This window comes from Callorhinchus milii, unplaced genomic scaffold (assembly GCF_018977255.1).
Source record: "Callorhinchus milii isolate IMCB2004 unplaced genomic scaffold, IMCB_Cmil_1.0 Scaffold4, whole genome shotgun sequence".
In the NCBI taxonomy this organism is placed as follows: domain Eukaryota; kingdom Metazoa; phylum Chordata; class Chondrichthyes; order Chimaeriformes; family Callorhinchidae; genus Callorhinchus; species Callorhinchus milii.
Window position 1 is genome coordinate 64505053 of NW_024704745.1, and position 27169 is coordinate 64532221.

The 27169-nt window shown below is 41.0% G+C and overlaps 1 protein-coding gene across 4 annotated transcripts in view; it reads left to right on the top strand.

Moving 5' to 3' along the window:
* Positions 1-27169, top strand: part of gria4a (glutamate receptor, ionotropic, AMPA 4a) — a 115764-nt gene that overhangs the window by 2184 nt on the left and 86411 nt on the right. For all 4 annotated transcript variants that reach the window (XM_007904431.2, XM_007904432.2, XM_007904433.2 and 1 more), the window contains exon 3: positions 13041-13280. In XM_007904431.2, coding sequence (XP_007902622.1) covers positions 13041-13280 — 240 coding nt within the window. The remainder of the gene's footprint in view (positions 1-13040; positions 13281-27169) is intronic.

The window sequence follows — 27169 nt, forward strand, 5'->3', positions numbered from 1 at the left end:
AAGCAAGCAAATGAGAGAGAAATTCATAGTGTCAGGCAATAACATGCGTAATAGATCCAACGACACACAAGATGCATTTTGCTTATGTGCTCAGTTTAGATTTCAAAAACGTCCAAGAGGTTTGTGCTCAGATTCTGTAATCATTTTGCGTTTGCAGAAAAGAGTCCAGTTTGGATGAATCATTAAATTCTATGAAGCTGTCGCTGTTCTGGCCATGCCAAGGAAAAATAAAAGCTTGTCTCTCTTTAATTTGCCCTTTAACTACTACTGTTGTCAGCAAATATAACATTTGCTTTTTTCTCCCAACTGACCTGTTCCTTTACTCTGTTTTGAAGTTAAAAATAGAAACATCTATGTGAATAAATAATGAAGAGACCTGACATTGCATTGGATTTATGAACGTCAGTACAGACGGCCTTGGTTCCAATGTCAGAGTTAGGTTGTCTGTTTCCATCAGTTCACATGCACATACTCACCTAGGTGTCATGATAAGTTGTGTCCTTTTTACCCATGCATTCATTCTGGATACTATCTGAACTGAAATTAATATCCCAGATATGTTCATTTTAAAGCAAGACCTTTTGAGAACGTCACACATAGAACAGAGGAGTGTCTCCTTTGTACATTAACACCACAATTAAATTATTTGTTACATTTTTGTTTGAACAATTTTCTTAAGGTCTAATTTGGGGACTCAAATTACAATCCTGTAAAAATGAAGGCAAACGATGTAGCGCTTGAATATTTTAATAGTAATGGGTGGTGAGTACCAAGACTAACCCGAGGCAATTAATGTCCAGTAGTGATGGCATTAAAACAAAGGGGAGGGATATTTAGTTATGCATTAAAATGAAACCTGTGCTGCTTTGATTACATTATATACTTGAAGGTCAAAGTAAGGTTCTTAATGAAGGAACTTCTTTAGCATATTTTAAAGCAGGGAGGGTCCAACCTTTGGCTGCTGAGGATCGAATGTCCTACTTGAGAAATGTCCACAGGCTGCCAATATTTTTGTGTTTCCCTTCCAGAAGCATAACATGTACAGGTTATGGAGGGAGCAGGTGGACCAGATGAAATGGAGGAGTTGGGAGGGTGGGTGCGGAGTGTGGACCACCCTGTTTTAAAGGGTATGGCAAGTCAGTTAAATGGAAAGAAAACTTGGGACTTGGTATAACTTGCTGGGCAACATCACCCCCACCCTGTTCATTTTATCTGAATTAGTAGAATGTGTAAAAATGAACAGCTCTATGTGGTAGGAGAAGAATCTATGTATTTGCACCACAAGCACTGATAATGAAGTATTTAGACACCCACAGCACTGCAACATCACATATTGACATGTGGCGGTTGCTGCTGTGAAATGGAGCAGTTAAATGACAGGGGAAGTGTCAGCCATCTCTCTTTTGTGCAGTAGTGAAAATAAACAAAGCCATATGTCTGTAAAGTGGAATTCAGATCAAGCAACATTGTTCCTGTTTCAGTGAATAGCTCCTGCTCTAGGACGCTATAAGTATAATCACCATCATAGATGATGGCATGTGTCAAGCAAGTGAATCTTGAGGCTTGAGCTAGGTGATTAGATAAATTCTATGGAAATGTCCCATAAATGCCCCTCCCCTTCCAGAAAAATATAAATTAACCCATGTCATTTTTTCACAAAAAAAGTCTTTAAGATGTAGTGATGTAAAATGCAAGAACTCACACTTCTAATTGCAAATAGGGTCTAACGTGCAATATTTCTTAACAAATGTTTAATATCTAATTGTCAAATTTCTAAATTGTTAAAGTTCAACAATTACACTTTTTTAAAAGAAATCTGTTAAGAAATGCAGTAAATGAGACCATAGGCAAAGCAGTGTACTGTAGTGCAGTGTATAAGCAAAGTACACTCCTGAGAAGTGAGTGGTACTCCAGTGTATATTCATGGTACAGATGAAAGAAGAACGTTGCATACGTTAACAGTATAGATATGGACCAAAATCTGGAACAAAACGTGTTGTGTGTCCTGAACAATCTAATAAATGAGAATCTAAAGGCATGCACTTTCACAAAGGACTCAAAACTGTTTCAGTCAACAACTCTACTGAGCTGCTTCAGGAGTTTTCAGCCACAACACTTGTGCGAAGAATGTTGAATGTATGTGCACTCAAAGCAGGCGGTAAATGTTGTTCTGTACATTGATCTGAAATGTCGTCTGTTTGACAGATCGGCATCGATATGAATTGATGCAATGGAGGTCTCATATTTGACCTTGTAATGGAGTGGCAGTAAAGTGCCTCCTCTTCCCCGTACCCTCACTGTGTTGTAATCAGGATGAACCGTATTGTTTGCTTCACTAATTCATTAATCCCAGGTACCTCCATTCTCAGGAATTTCTTCATTACAGAACTGGAAAAGACCATTACAGTTCATCTGTCTGGTCTCATTTTCAAACACTTTCACCCTATCTTCCACAAACTCTATCCAAGTGCATCAAATTCTATTGAAAAGCTCCACATTATCCATTTCCACTGCCTCTCTTGATAAACTATTCCACATGTTAACTACCTCATGAATATCAACTAACTATTCATCCCTTTCTTGAGTTTGAGACTATGACCCATCAGACTCTCCTTTCCTGTTATAACCTGTAGGATTTTAAAATCCAACCAAGCTACACAGATTTACACAGGTAAATCTGATCAATGTTTGCTATGTCATATATTAACAATCTTGGTCCCGCTGTAGGTTTCTTAATTCATGGCATGGTTCTGGTTCTCCCAGTGGGTTGAATCCAGTTTGCACATAATGTAACTGACAGAGGTTTCCTTGGCTTGACTTGGATTTTTGCAACGATTTCAGAACACATCCTGCAGGAAGCTTGCAGTTGTGTTCTTGGGAGTTAACAAAGCTATATGCAGAGGAACATAGGTACTCTTTGAAGCAAGCAAAGGTAGACACCCAAAGCGATTAAAAACAGTGGCATACACAACCAAAAACACAAAGAAGAAATGACTTGTACGAAGGTAGTCACCGACTGCACCAAAGCACTTTCAAAAAGCACAGGGCTATCACACAGAAAGGGCTTCATGTAGACTGGCACAAGTGGATGCATCAGTGCAACAGAACAAATCAAAATATTCTGGGGGTTACATGGAGATGTGAAATTCAGAGTGCCTGAATATTAAACAATGAAATTCACAATACACTCAGTACCAACATTCAGCCGTTGCAACAAACTCAGAGACTGACAAACCACTTAATGCTATGATACCCACAGACCTAGAGGACAACATGTCCATCAGAAAATTATTTGAGAGCAAGAGCCACAATTCAGATGAAAAATAGACACTCACATTCAGCAAGATGCACTTGCATAGGGAAATGCACTAAACTGCACAGAGTGTGTGCGTGAGTACATCTGTGTGCACAATACATTCAAAACCCAAACTTTGCACTCAAAAGACAACATGATTTTGTAATATTATTGTTTTCCCTTTTCGTTCTGCGTAGCACTCGTCTGAATCCCATCGGTGTGACATCTGTCCTACTGCACAGTCAAAAAATATTACGGAGCTAATGTTGTACGAGTAAACCAGCTGACAACGGAAATGAACATATCATTTGTCCCTTAAGCCAAAACTGACCAGAATCCTAAAACAAAATCAATTGTCTAATAGCTGGAGGACACCAACGTCCATGTGATTGAATCCACTGGGCTGACAGACGCTCCCACAACCCAGATGTGCACACTGCTGTCCAAATAAAGGGCAAAGAAAAACCATTTTGCTGCTTTATACATGAGAGATACATTTATAAAGATATCAAGAAATCCATGATTCACAGTTCATCTATGAGTACATGTATACAAATCTCCCAGTTTTATAAATAATGACTTAATCCACTTTTCTTCTATGTGCCTGCCCACTTAATATAAGGTAAAAGTTAAACTCGATAAATAATCCAGACAGTGAAACATGTTTGCTGAATTCTTTATCCTGTTTTTATTTACTCTGTGTAGTCTGTTACCTATTATTGACACAAAAGACTTCAAAACAAGTTTAGAATAAAACTGTCAGCAAACCAGTAACATTTCTGGTGTTGTCTTTGGCTGGAACCAGGTCTTAAATGCTTCTAATTCAGGTGAATATTTATTGCTGCTCTCTATTATGGGCGAGAGTGATATTTATCCTGTTTGTCACAGTTTTTCATCACCAAGCAAAGGGCTCTCTCTGCTTGTCCGCCCCCTGTTCTGGAGGGCGGAGAGGTGCTGTGCCAGTCATTTGGTGAACACAAACTGATGTGATGAGCAGATCACTGCTAGTGTTTGGCAAGCCTTGTACTGTAGTTGCTGCCAAAACCCAGAACCAAAAACGTGTCTCTTTCCACCTGTTTAGCCCAACACTCCATCAAAGCAAAGCTGTGTGTCACCCTGACTCAGTGGTAGCATTCTCACCTCTGAATCAGAAGGTTGTGGGTTCAAGCCCCAAGTTGGGACTTGGAATCACATAGCTGACACTCCATTGCAGTGCTGGGGGGGGGGGTGTTGGAGGTGTCGTCCTTCGAATGAGATGTTAAGCCGAGGTCCAATCTGCCTGTTCAGGTAAACATTAAACACATGGTACTATTCGAAAAAAGAAGGCAATTTCGTCTGGTGTCTTGGCCGACAATTCCTCCAAATAAAATTGGTCATTCACTTTATGGCTGTTTGTGGGACATTGCTGTGAGCATGCTGGCTGCTGCATTCGCCCACAAAATAGACAATCACTATATTTTACAGTATATTCTGTGTAGAGCTTTAAGGTGTCTCAACGACGTGAAGACGCTACATAAAATGCAATTTTAGAAACAGGAAATTAGAAACAGGAGATGGCCAGCTCCACCATAGATCATTCCATGAACTACAAACCATCCTCACTCCCACCTCACTGCCTTCCCACTATAACCCTTATTATTTTGCTACTCAAAAATCGTCTGATCTCTCACTTAACTTTGATTTTTCACCTGTGGCTTTCTGGGGCTGTCTATTCCAGATTCAGATTATTCTCTGTGAGAAGAAATGTTTCTCCATCTCAGTCCTAACCCATTTTGCCCTGCTGATTCTAAGTGCTCTTGTAACTGACAGACTCACCAGGGGATGGATCCATCAGGGGAAAAAGTCACTCACTGCTTATTTTGTCAAGCTCTTTCATAATTCTTACTCTTAGATCAAAACTCCCCCTCACCCCAGTCTCCTCAGCTGCAAAGAACACATCCACAAACTATCCAGCCTTTTATTACAGATCAGCTTCCTCCCCATCTCTGGCAGCATTCTCAGGGTTCTAAGCTGCATTCTGCAAAGCCAATATATTCTTGTAATGAGAAGATTGCTCTCAACGCATCAAGTGTAGTCTCACCCGTGTCCTGTACATAGCGGTACTCTGCTTTCAAATTCTGGACAGGAATTCCACCTGAGCCTTGATTTACTATATTTGTGTATCATTTCAGTGATTCCAGTGTTTGACAAATATTTAAATGCAGCCTTAATTTTGAAACTGATTTTTTCCAAGTTCTTTTAACTACAGAAGGCTGACTTCAAATTGAAAAATGAATTCAGTAATTTGCCAATATCTGGAGCCTCTAAAATGCTACACAAATAGAGGAAATATATCTCTAGCTATGAACACTGAATTCTAATGGCTCTCTGTACCTACAGTAACTTTCAGTAATTTGTTTACTTGCGCAACCAATTTCCTTTGTTCACTCGTTCCCTTTAGAACATTCGATTTGTATCTCTAAAGCCTGTTTGTACAGTTAAAATGCATGTTATATTATAGCAAGTGCTTTTTATAGTGTGTGCAGAGCTTGAGATGCTGTGTTTGAAACTGAACACTTGAACGTCACACTCAGTAGAAAAATCATCTGACTAAATGTTCAGGTTAAACATGTGCAGTGCTGCTATCTACTGTTGGATTTTCACCTTTCAGCTAAGAGAGCTGTCATACATTATTCTCCAGTAAGAGCTCTTGCAGATAGCACCAGCTCACGTTTGTACCCTGAACTTTTAGTCAGGTCTTTCTTGCACTCGGCATGACATTTTAAACATTCAGTTTCAATCGTAGTAACTCAAAATCTTTCTATCTCAGTTTCTTATTCTCTGCTGTCTTTCAAAAGTCACTGTTCCAGGTAAAGGCTACTTCTCTGCTGATCTGCTCAGTCTCACCCTGGCTTGTGTGTAGGTTTGTTGCAGAAAACAATCAAAATTTATCTTTACAATGTGCCAAATGCCAAGGACCCTACTTCGCATGTCTTTTTTTAATAAAAGTTACTGTGGCCCGATATCTATACTATTGAAATTCGATTCTTCCACAAAGTCTCAGGTGGCAAAAAACATACGAAATGCACTGCTGAGCCATGCAGGTTCAATTCCCTGTTGGTGCTGCATAATTTCATCTCAACAAGGTCAGCAAGTGGAGCCCTCCAATGAGCTGGGTGTTGGGGAGGAGGGAGAGAAAAATCAGCAAGGATTCCCACTCTGAATTACGGTACAGTAATGTCTGCTGGAAAGTTTGTCTCACCTTACCTCTGAGACCTCCTCAAACCTTAGCAAAGTTGTCGCTCCCTCTGCTCAGTGGGATCGGCTTGCTTCATGTACTCTGCCCACCCACTCCACCACTGCCTTTCAGCAAATTTGCCCTCATGCTCTAGATCTCCATCTCAGTCTGTTTGACTCACTCCTTCCCTCACATCCTTCAAGGTCTGCCTCAAGACCTTCTTCCTTGACCATGCTTCTAGCCACCTTCCCCCTCCTCTCATGCCCCACCCTCTCACCTCCTATCCCCAGTTCGGGTGCAAACTGGAGTCTTGGAATGCCCTCCTGATATGAAAGGCACTATATAAACGTAAATTAGTATTGTATTGTGTGGAAGCAGGCATGATTGTGCACAGCTAAAATAGTTAAATAACTATCAAGGATTAGACATGAAAAATATTCTCTTGGTTGAGGAACTAAAGTGCAGCAACTGCCTGTAGAACTATACCCCAGCATGAGGTATGAGTCACTGGCTTCAGGAGAGGAGGCGGGAAAACACTGTAGATAAGAATTCTCTGTAGTGACCGAGATCTGAATCATTTCCAAGATATTGTTTTTCTCGGTTGCAGAGATTAATAACTGGAAATCTGGAGTTTGCCCACGTCCAACCCTGAGCTCTTTTCGTGTCACCCCATCCCAACCACAACCTGAAGGAGATTTCAGGACCACAAGTATACAATGTCCACACATCTGCTTAATCTTTCCTAATAGTGAACTTTTGCCCCTTTGAGAGGATATATGCATAACATCTTTAAATGAAAGTAAAAATGCCCTGTTAGTGACTCCGGGATCATAGCATCATATCATAGAATCATAGAATTACACACAGAAGGAGGCCATTCGGCCCATCATGTCTATGCTGGCTCTTATAAAAGAGCTATCCAAATCAATCCTACTCCGCCCTCTCTCTCCCCATAGCCCTGCAAACTTGTCCTCCCCAAATAATTACCTACTCTCTTAAAAGTTGTTAATGAATCCATCACACTTTCAAGTATCAAGAAGGAGAAAACTGGGGAATTTCTGGTTTATCCCACTGAGTGGTGATCTCAGGAAGAGAGTGCTAATCACCTGGGAGGAGAGAGAGCATTGATCTGAGGGGAGAGAGAGCACTGATCTGAGAGGGAGTTGGGAAACACTGAGCTAGGGAAATGGGGGGAGAGACTTTATAAAGTTATATGTACAATAATTGCAAGTTTTATTACAAAGGTTATGAGCCATTTCCATTTATAACAGCTTTTTCGTAAGAATAGATTGCAGCTAGAATAATCAATGTAGAATATTGACATTTAGTTTTCTAAAATAATAATAGGAATGGAAAAATGCAAGCATTTCTGTAACTTGGTTAGTTCAATCATACGTTTGATTTATTTTCCCTCTTAAGCTTATCGCCAAGGGCAGCCTTGTGTTTGCAACGAACATTAGGCTAGAATGCTCCTTCAAACTAGTGTCTTCTAGCACAGAAAAAAAAGGTGTCAAATCTGTGTCACCATTTCATATTGTTGCATTTCAAAGTGATCAATGTTGTTTATCAGACAAGTGGAATAAGTATTTGTGAATAGCCTTTAACCATGTCTGAAGAGTATCCAGAGAATGCCATCTCTCGCTCTCCAGGCACCCACAGTACAATTACTTGGAGGAGAATCTGTTGAGGATTTGGCACCTCTACACACTGACCGGCAGCAAAAGGGAATGAAAGAAAAAGGGATTTGACGATATAGAGCAAACTCTTGTAACATCCAAAGCCTAACGCTTACCTTGGGTACGAAACCAATTCAGTTGGGCATTATCGGTTAGGATTCCACCCCCAACAGGTCTGAGTGGGGGTAATCTTTCATTTGTGAACTGTAGAATCATCAAATATTACAAAACAAAAATAGGTCATTCAACCCAAACCTTTTTTCTCTTCATGAGCTATTCAGTTCAATCACACTTTCCTACTTGCTCCCCTACCTTTTAATTTTTTTTAGGATATATTTTATGCTTAAAATACATGCTTTATGCTAACACACGTGTTCAAATCGCTTCACTCTCTGGCACCTCCCTATCTCTCTGACCTCCTCACTCCCCAGTCCATCACTTGGCACCTCCACTCGACTGGCGCTGCCTCCTGCTTGTCCCTCGCACCCTACACCCCACCATCAGAGGACACGCTTTCAGCCACTAAGCCCCCAAAACTCTGGAACACTCTCCCTCAATCCCTCCTCCTTGCCCCCTCTCTCCTCCTTTTCAAGTTCCACCTTAAAACCTTCCTTTCGACTGAGCTTACAGTCACCTCCCTTCCCCCCCCCCCCCCCCCCCCACACCCCGGCTCGGTGTCAGGCTGCACCATTGTTAAGCGCTCTGAGAGGAAGGCACTATATAAGTGTAAGTTGTTGTTGTTAATTCCCTTTTAAAATAATTTATGGCTTCTGCTTCGATTTTGGATTGTGGCAGAGAATTCCACGTTCCAACCACCTCAGTATAAAGAAATGTTTTCAACCTTCTCTTTAATACCGTTTGGGATTACTTTAAATGGATGCCCTGTGTTAATGACCAGTGAACTGCTTCTTCATAATTTTGAAGACGTCCTGTTTGATCACACCCTGACATGAACAGCTATAATACAAGAACTGGATAGACGCGTGTAACTAAAATGGGCTGTATCAAGGGAGCATCTTCTTGTTGCTAGCCGCACACGACAGACCTGTAGCCAATACAACCTGCAGATTCATACTATACATAGATCAGTACCCACACAATAGAACTGCTTGACTTTGTGGTCATCATTATTTGCACATCACCTGCTTGGAGGAATAGATGTTACTTTAATTCCACATTGTAATACCTTTGAATGAAACGTGGAGCAGTGGCTTCATGCACTATAACTAAAGTGGAACAAATGGAACAAAGTGTCTGTGTTACACCGTCAGCCTCGTTTGTCCCTTGCAATGCTTTGGCAGCGAGGCTGCTGCTGTTTGGGAAACCGCTTGTGGAACGTGCTACTGACTCCACAACCGGTTTTCTTTTCCTCAGAAGGTCAAATATGAATAATGAACGTTCAATGTCTCGTTAGAGGCGTCAAAAGAAAATCCTTTCACGATCCGACACTCGCTGAGAAGCACATGAATAAAACATTTTTTGGGTTGACATGAGGATAGATACTTTACCTTTCTAGACCAGAGCTGAAGAGAGGCTCGCAAGGGTGAATCGATGTTGCATGTAAAGGCAACTTCCACGTACTTGTCCTCGTTACAGTACATTATGTCTGTCTACAACAAGAAAAAGGAGGAAAACTGAATCTGAACACTTGCATTGTGGGCCAGCCACATGCCCCCAACTGCGTTCCCATTTACTGCACCTTCTCTGGATGATTTGGTTGCCTCCTGGTGCTGGGAAGTGAAGTGCCTTGATTTTATGGCAGCAAGTGACATGAGGCATTTCAGGCAGATCGCTCATTCATTTCGCTCTTAGTTATTACAAAAAAAGACCTCCAAAAAAAATTTGAAATGGAAAGAAAGAGACAAACATTGATAAGCCTTCTCCTTTTATTTAAAAGTGCAGTCTTGCCTTAAAGGGGATGAGATGCACAGCTCTGAGACATTCATCGGATGTGAGTTGTGTTGAGTGTCTTCTTAAGAGAGCTCCAATCACTACATATTAGGACATACCCAATAATAATTATCATTTATTAAATATTGCTTTTATTGAATAGTGTGGGGCTGAGACCAAGAGTGCAGAACTTCCTCCAAAACATGAATCAAATGTATTCACAGCTAAGGGGGTGAAGCTTTGTAAATCTTTCCCTTTTATTTTGCTGTTCAGTTTGTCGTCGCTATCATCAAAGGGTTTTCAGTCTAAGCAACCAACAAACCTAAAAATAGGCTCTGATTGTCTGGGACCTGCTATATAATCCATGGTCGAAGTTTGAGCCAGCCTGAGGACCTTTCCTTAATGTGCGTCAGGGATGCTGCTGTGAAGCCACGAGGATTACAGGCAGCACTGTGAAATACACTGAAACACTGGAAAACACAACCCTAATAATAGCAGCGGTGAGCACAAAGGGGTGTGTTTATTTCTGTCTGCAGCTTGTCAGTGTCCGTTTATCTTGTATCTTTCATTTGTGGCAAAACCCAGTCTAGCATGTGACGATTCGTAAGAAGGATTGAAAATGCAGACTTCTGCACAGACCTGGAGGTACCTCTCTCTGAGCTGCTGGAAGACGGCTCACTCACTCAGACACCAATCTCTGGTTGGCATCAGATCTCCCTTTGTCTTCTATCAACTTCAAACATTGCGATTGGCGGCAGAGTTATAACCTGAGACTCATTCTGATTCCCACAGGATTCTCTACAAATCCTTTCACCAAACGTTACAGAATCCTTGAATGCTTTCAAGCAGGAATAGATAGATGCTTGAGAGAGGAGAATATTAAAGGAGACTGAGGAGAGTGAGTTTACATTAGGTGGCACATATGGGGGAAAAAACAACAGCGCAAACTTGATGGGCTGATTGACTTGTTTCTGTACTGTAACATTTTGTGGTTTTCTGTCCTTGTATTTCCTTGCATTTGGAATTGATTCTATGCCTTATCATGTCATCAAGACATGTCGAAGCACTTCACGGGATTTACTGTAAAGTGGATTGACTGTGTAATTTTGGGGCGAAATGCCAGTTTGCGCACAGCAATGTCCCTCAAGCAGTCAATTAATGAGTGACCAATTTTATTTGGGGGTTTGTTGGCCAGGACACCGAGAGAAACTCCCTTTCTCTTTTAGATAGTGCCATGGGATCTTTAACATCCACCTGAATAAGTAGACAGGATCTCGGTTTAATGTCTCATCCAAAGGCTGGCACCTCTGATTTGCAACACCCCCTCAGTATCAGTTTACACTATGTGAATCCAAATCCCAACGCACAACCTTCTGATGCAGAGGCGAGAGTGCTAACAGGCCTGTCGATTGCCATGTGGTGAACCCCACACATTCTCTGATACTGATCTCAGTGGCGTTGACCCTATCAGAGTACTGTCACATACCCTGAGCACATTCCGAATCCCTCTTTTAATTGTGTGCCCTGCACAGCAGTGTGTGTATAGCCTGCCATGAGCTGGTGTCACCAGTGATCATTTCAGAAATCACATCTGATTGACACAGCCCAGAGCCTGTGTAGCACAAGGTAATGAGAATAGACACAGGGTTAACTATGGTTTCTCTGTCAAGCGGTCTGGGAGTCTCTTGGGTTAAAACAACAACAACTTGCCTTTCAAGAAGGGTAATGCCTCAGTCAGAGCGCTTGAAGGGTTACACACTGTCCCTTCAACTCTTTGCCCTGGGTTCAAATAGAATTTTGAGAAAGTAGGCTCCCTCTCCTCTTCTCTCTCTCTCATTCTCCTCTCATCCTCTTTTTTTTCCTTTCTGCCTATCTTTTTTATTCATTTTATCTACTGGCAGTCATCTGAACAAGATCAGAGCTTTTCAAGCAGGCAGCAATGTTGGGGTAGGACACGGAAATGACGTACCAGTGCAGTAAAATGGTGCTTTCCTGAGGTTTGGGGGCTAAGACTTGTTATACCCCAAATTGCATCTAATCTTAGCCTGTAAGAGCAACTTGTCTTCAGATTTAAGAATGCAGAGAGTTGTGGAGCAATCTTAAATTCTGCATTTCTTAAAGGAAGTGGCTTCCAGATTAATGGAATAATTTTCTATAATTCTGCATGCTCTTAAATTTTGATTTAAGATGGACCCACAGCTTAAAACTAAGTGGTATTTGAGGCTTGAGGAGCTATACAAATGTAATTTTGTATTGCATTGTTTGGAGAGAGCAGAGGGAGCTTTATTCCACTTTGCTCAGTAGCTGACATTGCTGCACCTAACCCGGGACTGCTTGACGCTAACACTGTGTGACAAGAGCATAAGTAGTAACATCTCTCGCTTTGATAGGTACAAAAATGCACCAAAGTCTTTTAAAAATGAGATTGCAATACTGAATAAAGATAGTGTGGATCCCAGACCAAAGCAATCACTGGTAGTACACACACAGAAGGACTCGCATCTACTTAAATATTGGGACATCCTCTCGACGTGAAAGGCGCTATACAAATGTAATCTTGCTGTTGTATTGAAGCTCCATGCAGTGGCAGTCTTTAAAAGGCGATATTTCTTAATAAGATTCCTAAATTAAGAAATCAAATGTGCGTGCTGCGGATTCAGGAATGCTGTTCCAATTCTATCCACTTTCTGAGCTGGGCTCTGTCAAGATGGTGTGATGTGCGTGACGGACTTATGGTTACCAGAACAAATTACTTTTCAGATTTCTTGATTAAGAAATCCCATTAAGAAATACCGCAAAATTGACCCCTATTTGCCCATAAAATGGAAATGCAATGAATTACGTTCATCATTATCGGTAGAATATTTAAAGGGTGGCTAATGTAAACCACTGAATCATTATAATAATGATACCAAGATTAAATGCAATTAAACCACTGTGCTTGTTTCTTTTCTTTCTGCAGTTTGTTCTCAGTACGCCAGGGGAGTATTTGCCATCTTTGGCATGTATGACAAGAGGTCAGTGCACACGCTGACATCGTTCTGCGGAGCGCTGCACATATCCCTGATCACGCCGAGCTTCCCGACGGAGGGAGAGAGCCAGTTTGTGCTGCAACTGAGGCCATCTTTGAGGGGGGCACTGCTCAGCCTGCTCGACCATTATGAGTGGAAAAAGTTTGTCTTTTTGTACGACACGGACAGAGGTGAGTTTGACCTACGCCTAGTTTGTAAAATGCAGCTGCAACTCAGCGCGAAACCCGGCAGTGATTGAAACGCTCCATTAATATCGCTGTCAATAAAGGAATATCTGTAACTCTTCCAATGTATGTTATGTAATGATGTAACTTTTACAACAGACTGTACTTGTTACAATTCAAATATTATTTGACCGAAATAGAATTTATTTTGAAATGAAAGCATAATTTGTTTTGCTTTGAAGAGGTGTACTATTTCGGTGGTGGGGGGAATGATTAGTCTGTGTTTTCGTTAGAAGAATATCTATTCTCATCTCTTGAATTCGATCACGTCCTTGAAACGTGGTAAGAATCTGCCTCGATTTTTGGTTGATGAAAAACATCAAGTTGTGGTGTGATGAGAGATGTTTCCTGGTCGGAGTCTAAAATTGATGGATGTGATTATTTAACCAGACCACACTTCTGTTGAAGAGGCTGTACTGATATATGTGTGGTAGGTAGTTTGTCAGTAAAATGCTAAATACCAACTCAAGCCAGACCTTATGTGCAGGACGAGATCGCCACCTATTGACAGTAAATCTCTACGTAATAAGATGCCAAGATGGATCATTTTTTTTCTGGAGTCCTTGCAGGTTTGTTCCAAAATATAGATTGAGATCAAAGTGTATCTCCCTATTTCAAATCCCCCCGGGCACCCAGGGAAATAATATGTCGCTATGAATGGAAACAAAAGAAAACAAAGCAGTAATTCAGGAAGCTGCTCACTGTTCGAGCACCAGAATTAATGTGTACAAATAGAGATTGCCTAGTGTTTGTTTAACCACATGAAATTAACAAGCAGGTCATTGCAAATGGTATAAGGAAGGAGGTTTACACTACTCAAAGCAAAGTGAATCAGTGCCGGTAATGTAGTGGTTGATGTTTGGTTATTTGTTGTACACTTGGATGTACAGAGATGTTCCTCTTCCGTGTATCACTTGCCAGTAAGGATTCAGCTCTATTTTATATTGAATACAAAATTGACACCTCCACTCTAGATTTTTGATATCAGGTTAATTACTCATGCCTCCAACTGTTTCAACTGTTTGTGCTGTTTGACTAATGCTCCACTGCTTGAGTCACCGCTGGTTGCTGTTCCTATGTTGTGCTGTGCAGGTTCAATGTAAATGGGGTTGTTTTACTCTGTTGTGTGAAATTGGAATTTAACGTCAGTTGCCCTGAGGTTGTGTTGCATCCAATTTTGTGTTAGGCTGATAGCAGCCTGTGAAAAGATTTGCAAGTGATGCATTTGGCATAAGAAGCAGAAGAATGTGCAAACGGACCAATTATTGCTTTCTTCCGTTTAAGTAGAATTCCCTTAAGGTTAAAGGTCCATTGTCTGTTTTTCATGACTGAGGCTTAAGTCATGTGAAACTCAATCAGAATGTGGTACTGAATCACTTGGATGTTTCACATTAGTTAGTGTGTCAGCCAGGCTTCGGTTAGTATCACTCTCACCTCTGAATCAAAAAAATATGGATTCAAGTCCCATGGAATCCTGTAGCGTATTGATTAGAATAATCGCCTCGCAAGCTAGAGGACCTGGGTTTGATTCTCGGGGAGGGCAAGACAGGCAAGTTTCCTTCCTCCACACTCCTCTGTTTTGTAAGTAGGAACCCGGTTGTTAGTCGTTTGGTGGATTGCTTTTCCGGGGGCAATAATCCCTTCAAAAAATAAAAAAATTAATTTGGTCACTCATTCCAGGATTGTTTGTGGCTGCCGCATTTCTCCCACAAAATATACAGACAATTCGCTTTATAGTATATTCTATGAAGTGCTTTGGAACATCTCGAAGATGCCATAAGGCACTGTATCAGATGCAGAAATTATTATTATTATTTTATCTAAACTGACACGCCAATGTATTGCTAGGGGTTTGTTGCCTTCCTATGGAAGAGCTGTTAAATTGATGTCCTATCTGCTTGTCCAGGTGGACATCATTCAAAATGAAAAGGGAATTTCTCCCACTGACTTGACCAACAGTCCCCCCCAAATAAGATTAGCCATTGGTTTCATAGCTGTTTGTGGGACATTGCTGTGCACAATAGGCAACTGCGTTTGCCTACAAATACTCAGTCACTCCTCTTTGCAGTAGATCTCGTAAAGGGCTTTGGGATGTCCTCTCGAGGTGAGAGGTGCTATACAAAACTCCTGGATTGTTATTGATTGTGTTACTTATTTTTCCAATTTTTTTCTTAAAATTTTTCCATTTACTGTATTTTTTGCCAGTTCTTTCCCTTTTCTCTGCTCGTCTTCTGCTGAATTCACCGACTCGGCAGTGCTGCTCCATTGTTCCCTGCAGGCCTCGTCCAAGAGGCCGTTCTTAAGGCATGAGTCCGAGCAATCTGTTTAAACAAGGAAAGGCCATCACATTTGAGACTGATCCTGTGCTCACCTGACATCTACACACATTAACTTGTAGGGAGGGTATTGCTGTGTGCAAAATGGCTGCAGTGTTCACCTACAAAATACACAGTCACTGCACATTGCACTAAACCCTGTGAAACTCTTTGAGACGGACTCCCAACATGAAAGCCACTCTATCAAGTGCAGAGCTTATCATTATCATTATTATATTAGAATTGTAATAATTGTTCTGGTTGATTTTTCTGCTCCATAACCTAAGACCACTGTAGCGCCTCAACTACTCAGACTGGTTAACAATTATGGGGTATTCTAGTCTGTGTGGTTCCATGCTAAATCTGTGGGTGGATTTACCTCTGTAAAACATGGAGAGAGGTAACTTCTATTTTTACTGGGTGCATTTAAACTTCTTTGGGCTCTGTCTTCAACTGAATATTAATTGAAATAAAACATCAGTTACAGCATTAGGGCAGCATTAACCTTAAGATTTTGACATATCAATGGAGACTCCTGGCTCTGGGCTGACTGGTTTAGTGCATTTTTAACTCAATCACCTTAATGCTAAAAACAATACATTAATAAAGTGGATCACTCACTAGAAATAACTTCATTCCTGTAAACATTACAGGAATAAAAAACAAAGTCCCGTCTATCTGATCAGGTAGACATTAAGGATCCCATGGTACTATCTGAAAATAAAAGGGAGTTTCTCCTGGTGAGCATTCCCCTAAATAAAATTAGTCATTCACGTCAAAGTTGTTTGTGGGACATTACTGCGTGCATATTGGCTAGAGGGCTTATCTATAAATAGATAATAGTAACAACAACAACACCTTGTATTTATATAGTGCCTTTCATTATAGGTGGTGTTGGAGTGCTTAAGTCACTATGCTTCACAGAAAAATCATATGAAGCGTTTTAAGATGTCTTGACAATTTACTTTATCAAATGCAAGATTATTATTAACTCTAAATCAATTTTAACTAAAAATAAAACTTTTAAAGAACTGTCCAGTTGACCACACCATTATCTTTTTACCCTCTTTCCTTATTTTCTCTCAAAAGTTTTTTTAAAATTCTAACTTTATTTTCTGGCTGTTTTTCTGTTTTCTTTTCTGATAATGGCGTGGTCAATGCAGTCAGTTCTTTAAAAGTTTTATTTTTAGTTAAAATTGTGATTTATAAATTTATGTAAGTGGTTTGCATGAGGATGCAATCAGTCGTTATGGGTCTTGTTGAAAAACAAGATGTTTATTCCTCACTTGCACTTACAGAGGCTAAGATCAATAATAATGATAATAATCCTTGCATTTGATATAGCGCTTTTCACGTCTTCTAGACGTCTCAAAGCGCTTCACAGAATAGACTAGACTGTAAAGTGAATTGACTGTATATTTGTGGGCGAAATGCGGCAGCCAATTGCACACAGCAGTGCCCCACAAACAGTCATGGATTGAAATGACCAATTTATTATTGTTTTTTTGAAGGATTATTATTGAGCGATCAGAGTTACTCTATCATAGAAAGAGCTGGGTCTGGAGTCTGTATTCAATGGGACTACATTATGGTGTCATTTTCCGATGGAAAAACATCGAAGATCTGCCCACTGCTGTTAGTTTATGTTGTCTGTGTAACTCTGTATAAAAGGAAAAACTAGTAGATAAAATACAAGGATTATTTGACTTCTATCAAGTAACATCTGTTAATTTTCTCTGAATCATAAAAAAACTATCCTACACTTGTTTAGCACCTTTCATACAGGAGCTTTGTGATTTATATAATTTAAATTGTATCTAATGCAAAATTAGCTTAATGGAAAGAGAATTAGAGGGATATAGGAGAGGGGAATAGAAGGGGTAATGCCTGTGTGGATTATAAACACTGGCACAGACTAGTTGGGCCAAATGTCCTGTTTCTGTATTGTCTCATTCTACGTAACTCCTTATAAAAGGAAAAACTAGTGGATAGTTTTTTTTTGTGTCACTGTGATGATGCTGTAAACCTGTACCTAAGACTGTTTCACGTGCTCCTCACGAGTGCAGTGGTGTTCAGCCTGTGAATCGTGGAATATTTTTGGACCATGAAAATGACCAATTTTACAACATTTGAAACAGTCCAAGGTGAGCGTGAATTAAAGCTGGAACGATGACAGGTTTTTAATTGAATTCTGGAACTCTTCCTAAAATAACCCGAGTGTGGAAAGAAAACAGCCTGAGATCTGCTGGTGTCACTTATCGAGCGGTCCATCAGCCATGGGAGGACAGGGCTACTGTGACCCTTGGCAAACCATTAACCTTTAGACAGCCACTCAGTCCACTCTAGCATTGTCTCCATGGACTGACTGCTTCTGCTCATTTCAGTAACACCGAGGAAATACCAGTTGGTTATTAATTTCATGGTTGTTTGTAAGACATTATTGTGTGCATATTTGGCTGCTGCGTTCGCCTACAAAATACACAGTTACTATACTTTACAATATATCCTGTGGAGTGGTTTGAGACGTCCTCCCCATATTATATCAAATACAAGGATTATTATTATAATATTGTGATAAAGCTTCTTAAACATCAGAATGTCTCTGTCAGTGAAATATTAACACTTAACTATAATAATAAAAATCCTTGCATTTGATATTTCACATCTTCTAGACGTCTCAAAGCGCTTCACACAATATACTGTAAAGTGAATTGACTGTATATTTTGTGGGCGAAACGCACCAGCCAATTGCGCATAGCAGTGTCCCACAAACAGTCATGGATTGAGTGACCAATTTATTTATTTTTTTTGGAAGGAATTCTTACCCCCGGAAAAGCGATCCGCCATGAAAACTATGAAAATAAAAACTAATTAAAATAAAATGGAATTCAAAACAGGTTATCGGTGCTCACCTGCTGTCCCTCTTTTCCTTCTATTGTTTCTTTCTCTATTGTCTCTATGCCTAGTGTTACTTATTTAAACTATTTTTAAACCATTTTATATCTCTCCTCACTTTATTTCAATCGATTTCTAACTTTAATCATATCATGTATATTTCCGCCTCTTTCTCCCAGTTCACAACATGCAGGTTGGACAGTGAGAACAACTTTATTGAAAGCATCCTTCCCTGGGCCAAAATCTGGACTTGCAGGGCTCTGTTCTGTGACTGATGCTAAGTAGAAGTCATAGGCTCCTTTGCGAAACTGTTAACTGCTATATGCTGTTAGCAGAGAAATACTGAGAGTCTTAATTTCCCAGTGTTAGATTGGTCTCGGGCTGGCTTCCTGAGAGGTCCACATTTCTCACACCTGCTAAAAGCTGTGTAGTTGCAACCACTTATAACAATAAAATGCTTACGTTTGATCAAATACCTTGTCATGTCATTGAAATTTGACATAAGCTCTTCACAGGATTTTAAAGTGTAGTGACTGTGCATCAGTAGGCAATTCACTGGATTGTTTCCGACACATTGCTATGCATAAATTGGCTGCCGCATTCACATACAAAATGCATAGTTACTATACTTCCAGTGTATCCTATGAAGCACTTTGAGAAGTCTTCCTAATGTGAAAGGTGCAATATCAAATTGCAAGGCTTATTATTTTGCTTCCTGTGATCAATGTTGTACATGTGGCTCAATGTCAAAACATAATTAGATTTGACTAGTGGAGCTCCAGACATCTCCAAATAAACCATTTAATTGTTCGCACCATCCATTACACAAATATGAATTATCACAGATTTGTCCCTAAAGCAAATATCATGTGGTTTGTGTGGTACAAATGTAGGATTCGTTTTGTCAGGAACGTTGTAAAGTTCGATCGTGCTGTGATTTGTAAAGGCCATTACATTCTGTCCCAGCTATAAATACATCTATACCTGGGGCAAATTGAATGGGACTTTACTCAGTCACAGAAAGGGGACATGTTTCAACATTATCGGTCTTGTCGGTTTAAAGAACATATAAAGCGTGCAATGAGAAAAGGTCATTCAGTCAATCCAGCCTGTTCCTTCCACATACTCCAGTAACTTGGGCACAATTTTCTAATAGAAATTCTTTGATCCCCAAAGTTAACTGTACAATAATGTAATTGCAGAAGAATTACTAACCCCTACATTCCTATTCTTTCAATCAAGCCTTTCACAAACAATTATTCCTTAAACTTATTTGCTTAAGCACTCTGAGACGTTATCCTGCGTGGAAGGTGCTATATAAGTGCAAGTTATTGTTGTTGTTGTTATTGTTGTGTTCCTCTCCTCTCTCACTGAAATAACTGCTCACCTGAGCCTGCAGAGGGCTGGTTGGACTTCCACAGGAGGCCGTAGCATCAGAAGCAATTGGGAACGGGCTGGATTGATTGAATGACCTTTTCTCATTGCACGCTTTATATGTTCTTTAAGCCGACAAGACCGATAATGTTGAAACATATCCCCATTCTGTGACTGAGTAAAGTCCCATTCAATTTTTGAGCAATTGTATTAAGTGGTATGGAGAAAAGATGTGGAAATTAGATTAAAAGATCTGCCACACTCTAATAAATTTGTGGAACAAGCTTGATGGACTCAGCAGCCTCTCTTGTTCTTATGTTCCTGTCGATATATCCTTCAATACCATTCTCAAGCAGCATTCCTTTTTAACAAAATTAATTGACGTACCATTAACTGCTTTTGATTCCGTTCCACATAGTCACTATTCTGCAAAATAAAATATCTTCCAATTTCCAGTCCAGCTTTCTAAGCTCTAGCTCTGCTCTCACATTCTAAAGGTCAAAACGCCTTCTTATAGCTACTTTACCTATTTTCTCAGCGTTTAAAGACCAGGATCATCCTTCAATCTTCTATTTCCAATTGAAAAGAAATTCAGCTCAGCAAACCTCGCCTCATGACATTGACTTCTAAGTACCAGATCATTCCTCTTGCTCTTTTCTGAGATTTTTCCAAAGATGGAATCAATATATGATGGTGCTGGATAATACAATACAAATACAATGTACATTTATAAAGCACCTTCCACATTAGGAGGCCATCTCAAAGTTCTTCATGCTGCTGGACTGGGGTAATCTTTCCTTTGGTGCCAAAGTTTGAAAAATAGCACAATACTCTAAGATCTAGTATGCGACTTGTTTAACCAATGTAAAAATGTTTATTTCTGTCAGCTTTCAAATGCTTCTTTCACCAAAATTCCATCCAACTCCTTCTTCAGTTTGCCAACAATATTATTGTGTTTCTCCATGCACATAATAATAATCCTTGCCATTTGATATAGCGCCTTATCAAATCTTTGAGATGTCTCAAAGCGCTTCATAGAATATACTGTGAAGTGAATTGAATGTATATTTTGTGGGCGAAATGTGGCAGCCAATTGTGCACAGCAGAGTCCCACAAACAGTCGTGGATTTATTATTATTATTGTTTTTTTGAAGGAATTATTCCCCCTGGAAAAGCGATCTGCCAATCAATGAACAACCGGGTTCCTACTTACCGCTAGGTAAACAGAGGATGCGGAGTAAGGAAACTCGCCCAACATTTCACCCTGCCCGGAATCAAACCCAGGTCTCTCACCTGTGAGGCGAATGCTCTAACCACTGAGCTACAGGACTCAGCTTATTATGCCTGAGCTTGAATTTGTGCTCCTTTGTTGTAGAGTTTATGATTAAGCCAAATGTTGTTTGGATTCAGTTCATCTTTACTCTGTAGAATCTTCAATAAGATCTTGCCTGGGGCTTTACTTTACAATAAAAACATCTTCAGGTTTCCTAACCTCTCATCCAAAGCCAAGATGTTCCTACTGCAGCAGGATGATTACAATTATGCTGAACGCTCCAGGTGAGGCCAGACTAGTGCTATGTACAGGAGGTCAAACACTTTCTGGGATTTAAAGTCAACTGCTATACATGGGAGCTATACACTATTTCCTTTGTTTACTGCTGCCGTGCACTGAGGTTTCATTGAGTTATCGATCAGCCACCCTGATGTAATGAGTCATGCAGTCCATTTCCAGAATTGCCCTCATATTTTTCAACAATAATATGATGTTGCCTAGGCACGTATCTAAACAAAATATTGAAGAAGATATTATGCACTTTAATGAGGTCATTGTGCTAGACTGGCTCAGTTGGTAGCATTCTTGTCTCTTGAGTCAGATGGTGTGGGATCTAGATTCACATCAGGACTTTGAACTCATCTAGTCTAATCTGACACTCCCATAAACAACAATAAAATTACATTTATAGAGCGCCTTTCACGTCAGGAGGCGCTGAACAGTCAGCGGTCAGGACTCGAGCATGGGGGAGGGGTGGGGTAGGGGTGAAGGAAGGCAGAGAGGTGGGAGGGCGACTGAAGGCACGATTGAAGAGGAGGATCTTGAGACCGGCCTTGAAGGAGGCAAGGGAGGAAGCGAGGCAAAGTGACTGTGGGATGGAGTTCCAGAATGTGGGGGCAGAGAGGCTGAAAGCCCGGCCACCAATGGTAGGGCGGGTTGGGCGGGAGACATGGAGCAGGCCAGAGCCCGCTGAACAGAGGGAGCGGGCAGGTTGGTAGAGAGTCAGCAGGTCAGAGAGGTAGGAGGGGGCACGGCCATGGATGGCCTTGAAAGTGAGGACAAGGATCTTGAATTCGATCATCTGGGGAATGGGGAGCCAGTGGAGTCGGGCAAGGGTGGGAGTGATGGGGTCAAGGAGTCTGGTGCTCAAAAGTACACAAGCTGCAGTTTTGGATGATCTGCAGCTTGTGAAGGGAAGAGTTGGGAAGGCCGATGAGGAAGGAGTTTCCATAATCGAGCCTTGATGTGACAAATGCGTGGGTGAGGGTTTCAGCAGCAGCGGAGTCTGGCAATGTTGCAGAGGTTGTGGTAGGCAGTGCTGGTCATGGCGCACGATGTGGGGGAGAAAGGACAGTTCAGGGTCAAACAAGACATCCAGATTCCTGACTGGTTTACAGTGTTGGACGTGTGCTGCATTATTCGAGGTGCCTTCCTTCGGATTAAATATTAAACTGAGGTCCTGTTTGCTTGTTCGGGTGGACGTTAATAGATCCCATAGCACAATTTGAAGAGTTTCTCCCGATATCCAGGCCAACAATCCCTAAATAAATTGTTCATTCACTTCATGGCTGTTTGTGGGACGTTGGCAAATTGGTTGCCTCGTTTAACCTATAGAATATAGTCACTGCCCTTTACAGTATACCCTGTGAAACACTTTGAAGAAGTTCTCCCGATGTGAAAGGTGCTGTATTAAATGCAAAGATTATTATCTTATGGTTCTTTATGTGGAATAATGCTATGGAGGTCGGAGGTCATGTCAAAGCACTTCAAGTTTGAAGTGTGAAAAAGGAAATGACTTCAGTTATGAGCAAAGGTTAAAGAGGAAGTGCAGAATACATCTCATTTGGAATCAGACAGGAAACACACTTAAGAAACATGCCAAAACGTCAGACTTTACCTTTCTAAGGATCCACTAGGAGCAGGGAAGAGAACAGCTGTTAACTTCTAACCACTCAGCTGTGAAAAACAAAGGGGGAAGCAGCAGTGTTGGCAATTAGGAATAGGAAAGATATACATACAACTGACCATAGGCAAATGAATCTGCAACCCTGGACTTCATATAGTTCCCAGTTTAAGATTAAGAGTCACAAAGTAATCAAGGGGAAGAGGAACTTAATGGACATACCTTTCAAATTAACTGAAATACAAAGAGCAACATCTCAAGAAGTGCATTAGACTGGCTCAGTTGGTAACACTCTCTCCTCTGAGTCAGAAGATTGTGGATTTAAGCTCCACATCGGGATTTGGAACCCATCTAGTCTATGCTGAAGCTTCTGTGCAGTGCTGGTGATGTACTGCATTGTAGAAGATGCCGTCCTTCAGATGAGACATTAAACCGAGATCCCATCTGTCTGTCCAGGTGGATGTTAAAGATCGCATGACACTGATTGCATGACAATGTTTGAAAAGAGAAGGGAGTTTTCCCCATTGTTCTGACAAACAAATGAACCAAATAAAATTGGTCACTCACTCCATAGCTGTTTGTGGGACAAATTAGCTACTCTCAAAAAAATACGCAGTCACTAGACTTTACATTTTATCCTGTAGAAACACTTTGAGATGTTTCAACAACACAATAAGGTGTTGTAACAAATATAAAGATTATTATCAAGATCACAAGTTTGGTTTGGATGAAAATCCATCAGTCCATCTGATCCTTCAGTCCATCTGATCTCATCTCTCCAAAATACCCACCCTGCTATCCTCTCATCACACCATCAAGCTGCTTTTTAAATTAGTTTACAGTCCTGACCAAACTACCTCTCCTGAGAACTGATTCCAGTTATTGATTACTCTCTACATAAAAGAAAAACTCTTTGGTGTCCTTTTGTTCAGCTGTCTTAGTAGATCCTAAATTATTATTGTGATACATTAAATAATATTGAGCAGAGAGCCCAGCAACGTGAGGAGGGAACTGAGTGAGGTGGTATAGAGTGAGAATTCTGTTCGGGAATGTGGTGAGAGTGAGAATTCTTCAGCAAGAGAGCGATACCAGAGAGCAATAGAGAACTCTTTCATTCAGCGGAAGAGTGGGAAATCTTTATTGTGGTAAAGACAACCTTATATGTAAGCAGGCAAACAAGTCAGTCAGCAGTTAATCATAGGCCAGGTGTTGGGGATTAATACATTTGCTGACCAGTCAAAACTGGGTGCTTTTGTTTGAGTCTTATATAAAGGAGAAAAGCTTTACTTGAGTAGAGAGCTCAGCAGTGTGAGGAGGGAATCGATTGAGGTAGAACTGAGTGAGAATTATGTTAAGGAATTTAGTGAGAGTGGGAAAGAGGTGCATAATTGTAAAATATATAAGTTATATTAAATAATGTAAAACAAGTCTGGGAATATGGCAGGGCAGCTGAGACTGGTTGCATGCACAATGTGTTGCATGTGGGAACTCTTGGATACTTTGTGTATACTGGATAAACGTGTGTAGGAAAACAAAATCAGAAGTCGCTGGGAACACTCAGCAGGTCAGGCAGCATCTATGGAGAAAGGAAAGTGAGTCAATGTTTTGGGTCCATGAACCTTTGTCAGAATGTGTGTAGGAAATTCCTCTGGCTGTTTGAGTTTGAGCTCAGGGTTTCTGAGCTTGAGGAGAGGCTGGTGTCACTACATAGCATACAGGAGGCTGAAGAGTTCATGGACTGAATGTTTCAGGAGGTGGTCACCCCATAGCCACAGAGGGTTCAGAAGGAGAGTGAGTGGGTGAGCACCTGGCATGGTAGGAAGAGCAGTGCAGAAATCCCCTGAAAGTGTGGCACTCAAAAACTGGTTCTCTATACTAAATACTGCTGAGAGTGATGAGACCACTGAGAGGGGAGTCAAAAGCAAATGGATACACAGGGAAGAGTGTCAATGCAATTGTCATTGGGGATACAATGGTGAAAAGAGTAGACAGGTGTTTCTGCACTCAAAGATGTAACTCTTACACGGTATGTTGCCTCCCTGGTGCCGGGTGGAAAACATCACAGAACAGGTGTAAAATGTTCTACAGGGGGAAGGGGAGCATCCAGAAGTTGTGGTCCATATTGGGATCAATGATGTAGGGGGAAAAAAAGGGCTGAGATCCTACAGGGAATGTGTCAGAAGCTAGGGAAAAAGCTAAAGAGTAGGACCTCAAAGGTGGTGATATCTGGATTACTCCCAGTGGCTCATGCAAGTGAGTATCAAAACAGCAGGATCAAACGCATGAATGCATAGCTTGAGAAATGGTGCAGAAAGGAGGGTTTCACATTCCTGGATCATGGGGACCAGTTCTGGGACAGGTGGGACTTGACAAGGTGGATGGGTTACACCTGAACAGGGCTGGGACGGACCAATGTCATCCCAGGGAGTTTAACTAGTGCTTTGGAGAAGGGTAAACAAATTTCGAGGGTGGGAGGGAATCAGGATGTAGCATAAGAGAGAACAAATAAGTTACATAGAGGGCTGGGAAAGATGAATAGCAATGTAATAAGGAGTAGTGCAGTAAAAGCAGGGATTAGACAGGGGAGAAATGCAGTGCAGACTCAGTCAGTCTTGGAGTGCATGTGTGTAAATGCTGTGACAAATATGATTGGTGTGCCGCAGGCTCAAGTTGCCACATGGGGTTATGATGTAGTGGCAATATCGGAGACCTGGCTCAAATAAGGGCAGGAATGGGAGCTGAATATTCCTGGTTACAATGTATTCAGGAGGAATAGGGAAGGGGAAAAAGAAGAAGGGTGGCAATATTGATTAAAGACACGGTTACTGCCCTGGAAAGGGACGATGTACTAGAGGGTCCAAAAACAGAATCTATTTGGTTAGAGTTAAGGAACAGAAAAGGAGCTGTTACTCTGTTAGGTGCATACTATAGACCACCAAATAGTGGGAAGGAGATAGATGAGCAAATCTGTAAGCAGTTTTCAGAAAGATGCAAAACCAACAGAGTTGTGATAATTGGGGACTTCAATTATCCTAACAGACTGGAAAAATAACAGTGTAAAGGGCAAGGAGGGGGAAGGATTCCTGAAATGTGTGCAGGATAACTTTCTGGATCAGTATGTTTCCAGCCCAACGAGGAAGGAAGCAGTGATCTAGTTCTAGGGAATCAAGTGGAACAGGTTTCAGTAGGAGAGCATTTGGACAACAGTGATCAAAACATCATTAGGTTTAGAATACTTATAGGACGAGCAATCAAAGGTGAAGATACTCAACTGGAAGAGGACTAAGTTCAGTGAGTTAAAATGGGTTCTAGCCAAGGTAGAATGGAAAGAAAGATTGGTAGGTAAAATGTCTAACAAGCAATGGGAAGCCTTCAAGGAGGAGGGGAAAGGGGAACGGTAGGGCATCCAAACCTCTCTGGATGAATAAGGAAATTTGTAGGGTGGGTCCAATTAGGGGCCAACGAGGAAATCTTCTTGTGGAGGCAGAGGCCATGGTTGATGTACTGAATGAGTACTTTGCATCTGTTTTCACAAAAGGAGAGAATGCAGCCAATGCCACAGTATTGGAGGAGAGGGTAGAGAAATTGTATAAGATAAGAATAAACTGAAAGGAGGTACCTAAAAGACTGATGGTGCTCAAGGTAGATAAGTCACCAGCTCCGGATGGGATGCATCCTAGGTTACTGAATGAAGTAAGGTTGGAAATAATGGAGGCTCTGGCCACAACATTTCAATCCTCTTTGGACACTGAGGTGGTGCCAGAGAACTGGAAGATTGCAAATGTTACTTCCCTGTACAAAAAGGGGCTGATGGATAAACGGAACTACAGGCCAGTCAGCCTAAGGTCGGTAGTGGGGAGGCTATACTCCGGGACAAAATAATTTTTCACTTGGAAAAATATGAATTAATGAAGGACAGCCAACACGGATTTGTTGATGGCAAATTGGGTCTAACAAACCTGATAGTTTTTTGATGAAGTAACGGAGAGGGTGGATGAAGGTAATGCAATTGATGTCGTTTATATGGATTTTCAAAAGGTGTTTGATTAAAATGCCACATAAGAGACTTGTAAGC